We start from the raw sequence: 5,726 nt of genomic DNA on the forward strand, positions 1-5,726 counted from the left end.
TGAACCTGGAGAACCTGGTCGAAGCGGACTGAAGGTAATAACATAGCTCTCTTCATACTGCATAAAAATGAAGGTCATATTTTGGTTGTTTGTTTCAGCCCACGGTGTTGGAAACAAGAAGAATCCAGAGTTCTGTAACAATCACTAACTGTTACTGCTGTGAAACGTCTGCAGGAGAAACAGACAGATTAAAGCATCAATCTGTAATTCAAGATATTACTGTTAAAGGTGTCCCACACTGTAAAAATTTGGATGTTTGAATCGTACAACTGTTTTATCTTAGGCGTAATGCTTTTGRTTAAAGCAGTGATATGAGATATTAACACAACTAAATACCTCACATTAAATCTAGCTCGTTCTTTTCCTGAATAAAGTCTGGATTAGACAAACCTGCTCTAAACGTATGCTCTGCTAATCTCAGTTTCCCAAATTTTGGCATTTTGTTGCTCAACATATATTAGCAGTGTTTGCTCGTATGATCTTCATCCTAAACCAGTTTTATTTTACATTTACAACATAAAAAAAATCATCTGCTGATGAGGAACTATTCAAAGAATCCTGCAGCAGATTTAATCACCCTCYGCTCCAGTCAATTATCTAATTAAACCTTTAAATCATATTTGTTGCACCTAATTAACTTGTCATCACTTTGTGTTTGGACAAACTGTTTCCAGATCGAAAAGGTTTTTTTAGTGAATGTATTTTAGGAGAAGTAGGTTTGGCCTGACTGGTTTACATTGATCCTGTTCATCAAAATGCTTTTCCTCAGTAAAAATCTGCCGTCGGATCTTTACTAATAAGTGTTTTTGAAGTCCYCTTTTCAGGGTGCTGATCACTAATTATTACTTTTTCATTTGCCATAAATACAATGAGCCTAACTGAGCATTAAATTATTCCAAGTCAGACATCTCATGTTGAAAGTCTTGCAGAGGTCACAAAAACAAAACGTTTCTGAGTCACTTAACGCTCCCAAGAATCCTAAAGCCACTGCAGTTTTCTCAAAGTTTAAGGTTTAGAGAAATCAGAAGTTTGCAGAAAAAAATAATAATAGTAATAAAATCCTGCGCTGAGTGTGTTAACAAGCACTAATCAAGCTGTCGAGCCGTGGCTGCATGAGTTGGGATGAAAATGCATGCGCCTCCTCTTCTGCTAACGCTCAGACCCCGGCCAGCTTTTTTAGAAGTACGGCAGCTCGACGGGCAGGGAAAAGCAGAAAAATAACACGTAGAGCTAATAATATAAAACAATAAAATAAAAAAATTAAGACAAAACAAAGGAGCCGACAAACGAGGCCCGACTCAGCTTAGCTTGGCTTGGCTGTAACGTGTCACACTCTTCCTGTGTAGGGAGAACCAGGACTACCAGGGCTGCCTGGACTCCCAGGAATAAAGGTAATTGCTTCGCTGTTTTCATCCCCCCACCCCACCACCCCTCCACCCTGTCATCTCGGTTGTTGTCCCTGTCCAGCCGCTTCAGCCCACAGCAGCTGACCTACTGTCAAACATGACAAGCTTGGCTTCTTTCTTTTTTTTTTCCTGCTTTAAGGGATTAGCAGCTGGGATTGAATGTTTTATCTGCAACAGATGCAGCGACACAATAATGCATTCAGTGCAGGGAAACAGGAGGATTTCAGTGCTTCTGATCTGCAGACGCCACTATTCTGCAGGATAACTGTCCCATTAAGGCTGGAGAACAGCTCCCTCATGCTAAGAGCTTTAGCTCAGTTAAAAGTCAGAACAAAAAGTGACAAAACTGTKTTTTATTATTATTATTTTGTTATGTGGAGTAGTTTTTAACAGTTAGTATCATACCTGCAGCAGATGAGGGGTCTCTGGAGAGTTAAGGAGAAATATTTAGATTACCACAGCTTGAGTCACTTCATTATGTCACATTTAAAGTCTCTTTCAAAAAATAATTTATTCCTACCCTTTTTTGTGTTTTTTAAACTTTTCATAAAAAATCAAAGAGTTAACTGCACAGATCAGAGTTGGAACATTTTTATTCCAACAAACACATCCTATTATCAACAATCAATTGTATAAACACAGTTTTAAAGGGATCCACGATTAGTTGTAATATTAGACTTTATATGATAAACATATACTTTAACTGTAAAATAAAGACTGTAAAAATACTGTAGGATGTTCAGTTTTTATCATTTTTAAACTAAAAGTTTAAAAATATATTACATGGACGGGGCTAATTTAATTTACATGCAAAGCATTCTGGGTAAATGATGACATCAACTAGGTCATTGGTGCRAGGCTGCTAGCGAGCTATATCCACCCTGAAGGTTAATCTTGGACAATATCTGATGATCGACTCTTAAATGAAACCAGAGAGCGTTGACAGAGAGGAGAAGGTAGAAATGACTCAGTCTGTAACTGAAAATATAGATGGAGGACAACAGAGCTGCTTCATGGAAGAAGAACCTCAGCTTAGCCTGTTAGCTTTAGCATTAGCCCTGACGCTATCACCATATATATGTATTAGCTCAGCGCTACACATTCTCCTCTCRTCACTGAGGTCCTCCATCCACATGACAGAGAGGGGAACACAAAAATGACTCAGTCTGCAAATGAGAATATGGATGGAGGACCTCAGTTTAGCTTKTTTGTCGTGCTAGTGCCAAGCTAATACATATAAGGCAATACAGAGTGAGGGCTAGCACGAAGGCTAACAGGCTAAGCTGAGGTTCTTCTTCCATGAAGCAGCTCTGTTGTCCTCCATCTATATTTTCAGTTACAGGCTGAGTCATTTCTACCTTCTCCTCTCTGTCAACGCTCTCTGGTTTCATTTAAAAGAGTCGATCGTCAGATATTGTCCAAGATTAACCTTCAGGGTGGATATAGCTCGCTAGCAGCCTCGCACCAATGACCTAGTTGATGTCATCATTTACCCAGAATGCTTTGCGTGTAAATAAAATGGCTCCGTTCRTGGTAAAATATATTTTAAAACATTTACAAAACTAAACATTCTACAGTATTTTTACAGTCTTTATTTTACAGTTAAAATAAATGTTTATCAAATAAAGTTTAATGTTACAACTAATCATGGATCCCTTTAAACAGCGGTTAGTGTTTGTGAACCGTCATTTTTTCTATCCAAGACAAACACAACCTGAAGCCCCGCCTCCATTGTCCAGTCTGACTCTGTTTGGTTCTGCTCAGGTGTGTGTGTCTCCACACATCAGTGTGTCCCTCACTTTGTGGGCGGATCGTCAGGACGTGGTTTAAGACGTTGCAGTTTTGTCTTTTTTTCTTCTTCTTCTTTAATTTGTGGCTCACATTTTCTTTGCCGTTGGTTTGATTCTCGTGAAGGAGCTGCTCTCGTGATTGACGTCGCTCTCCGACCAATCACGGGGCTGCAGTCTGCTGGCGTCAGAGCTTCAGCTTGACTCGGCTCACTGGGAACCTCAGTCCTAAGAACTGAGCTGAAAACAGTCGGGATCACCCAACTGAAAGACTCTGAAGTCGTGCCGAGTCTGGTCATCTCAGTGAGCCCGCCTCCTCCCAGTAAAGAGTTGGTGCTTGTTTTTTTATGGAGGTAGAAAAGAAAGAGCTGGTGCTAAATGTTTAGAAACATGTGGGGGGGGGTGAACACTGAGACTGCACCTTGTTTAGCAGCTAATGCAAATCCCAAACCTGGAAAAGCTCCCATGAGAATTTCTCCCCGACTCTCTAAATTTAAACACCATCTGCTGCAGGTAAGACGCTGAGTTCTGCAGAAACTGAACCTAGAAACACCCAACTGTTTTCTGTAGAGGCGGGAAATTAGATTTCTGTTTATTCAGAGCCTTTTCAAACTATATTTTTTGTTCTGATTGTTTTCAGTAGAAGAAAGCAGCAGAARCTAAATGCATAAAAAGCTGACTGGAGAACTGTGACCACACTAATGTATTTCAGGACCATTAGCTTGAAAAATCCAGCGTGAATGCAGGGAATGCTCACGCAGGCATGATGCTGATGCTTGTTAGTTGTTTTTCTCTTCGTTTTGCCTCTAATGTGCTGGCCTTGTAAAAAGCACCTTTCATTTTTTCCACTCTTTATGTACTCCTGTTTTTACTTAAGAGGCTGTTTGCTTGATGGATTCGCACCAAAAAAAACGTATTTATTTATTTATTTTTTTTGCCAATGTAGCTCTCAAGGCTTGCACTTTTCTCCTCCGCCACATTCTTCGCTGTTTATCCAATCAAGGTTTGAAACCTTCGAGAGCCAAACATTCTTGTAGCGAGGACTCTRGTTTCAGATGGTCTAATAATTCATTCCAGTTTAAAAACCAAATATAATGCAAATGGAGTCCAGCAGCACACATCATACTGGGAGCTCAGTCCTCCTGAGTGGAAGTGGGAGTTTAAAAATAGCTAAATTTATTCAGAAAAAAGGCACAAAGTGTTTGGAGGTCGTTTTTTTTTTTCTTCTTCTTTTACTTCTGTGAATCCCGATGAGTTTCTAATAGGGTCAGCCGTATCGTATGTTCGCGAGGAAAAATGTTAATAAAAGTGAAACGAGGGGATGAATTAACAAACCGCTGATCGCCTGTCTGTGTGGAGGTCGTGCATGCGTTCCTCGGTCTGTCTGTGTGCACGCTCACGTGCACGAGCCGTAAGTGCATGCCTGTTGTTATGAATATATTTGGCCGTTCGTCTACATTTTCAGCAGCAGCACTCATTTAAAAATAAAAAAAATCAGCCAGCAGGAAGGTGAGTGACAGCCGCTCATGTTTTTRTGTTTTTTCAGGGCGAGCCTGGATTTTTGGGCCCCCAGGGAGAACCGGGGCTTCCAGGACTGCCAGGCACCAAGGTGGGTGGCTTTTATTAATTAAATAGTYGTTTAATCACATTTTCTTAAAGGACCTGTGACGTAAAATTTATTCTTTTGGAATTGATATGAATGCATTTTTGGAAAGAGAACACTGATAGCATGTTGCAAAAAAAATTCATGCCRCTGAGATGAACGGTTGTTGAGATATTTGCATGTGAAGAAACAGGAAGTGATGTCAAAGGGGAATGTCAGCGTGTGAACAGAGAGTTGCTACAACAGCCAACAACACAGACTGTAGAGACGAATCTGATATTTCTTTAGATTATTTTGAGTCACTAACAGAGAGATGAAGAAGAGTCAGAGTTGTAATTATATTGTTTCAATGAACAAAGACCAGGGGGTTTAATTTTCCCTCTTTGATGTCACTTCCTGTTTCACTTTGAGCCAAGTTCAAAAGAAACTATGCCAGTTATGCAACAAAATGGGTAAAAATCRTGTATTATGTCGTTTCTTAAATATAAAGATGTTTTCTTTRACTTGTTGTATTTGAAGTAGACCCACATCACAGGCACTTTAATATTWTCATTGTTAGAACAACAAACTTATTTTCTTATTTCTTAATGTTATCATCTAAGATTCTTGTTCATTTTGAACTTTAGAATCAGACTCGTTGAGTTTTTTTAAATCATCAAGATGTTTTCGATTTGCATCATTCAWTGTCTTTTAAAATTTCCTTATGAAGTAGTCGGGTGCTAAAAAGTGCCTATTAAGCAGATTTGAGTAGGTATTGATGGTTTCCACCCTCCATCATAGCTCAAGTTTCTCATTTGGCCCCAGAAAAGAACAAATGCCCACTCCGGTATTAGAAATATTAATCCCTGTTCCGTGGGAGTTCCGCAGGGTAGCATACTGGGCCCATGGCTTTTCCTATTATCCATAAAAGACCTTCCAAAAATATTGAAG

At 39.6% G+C, this 5,726-nt stretch overlaps 1 protein-coding gene across 1 annotated transcript in view; it reads left to right on the top strand.

The window, feature by feature from the left end:
• Window positions 1–5,726, top strand: part of col25a1 (collagen type XXV alpha 1 chain) — a gene marked incomplete at its 3' end in the record, with an annotated part of 104,429 nt that overhangs the window by 84,341 nt on the left and 14,362 nt on the right. Inside the window, 3 exon segments of the mRNA XM_014004395.1 lie at window positions 1–34; window positions 1,347–1,391; window positions 4,740–4,802. The exon segment at window positions 1–34 is cut by the window's left edge and continues 1 nt beyond it. Coding sequence (XP_013859849.1) covers window positions 1–34; window positions 1,347–1,391; window positions 4,740–4,802 — 142 coding nt within the window.

The sequence above is a fragment of the Austrofundulus limnaeus genome, unplaced genomic scaffold (genome assembly GCF_001266775.1).
Source record: "Austrofundulus limnaeus strain Quisiro unplaced genomic scaffold, Austrofundulus_limnaeus-1.0 Scaffold23, whole genome shotgun sequence".
NCBI classification, from domain to species: domain Eukaryota; kingdom Metazoa; phylum Chordata; class Actinopteri; order Cyprinodontiformes; family Rivulidae; genus Austrofundulus; species Austrofundulus limnaeus.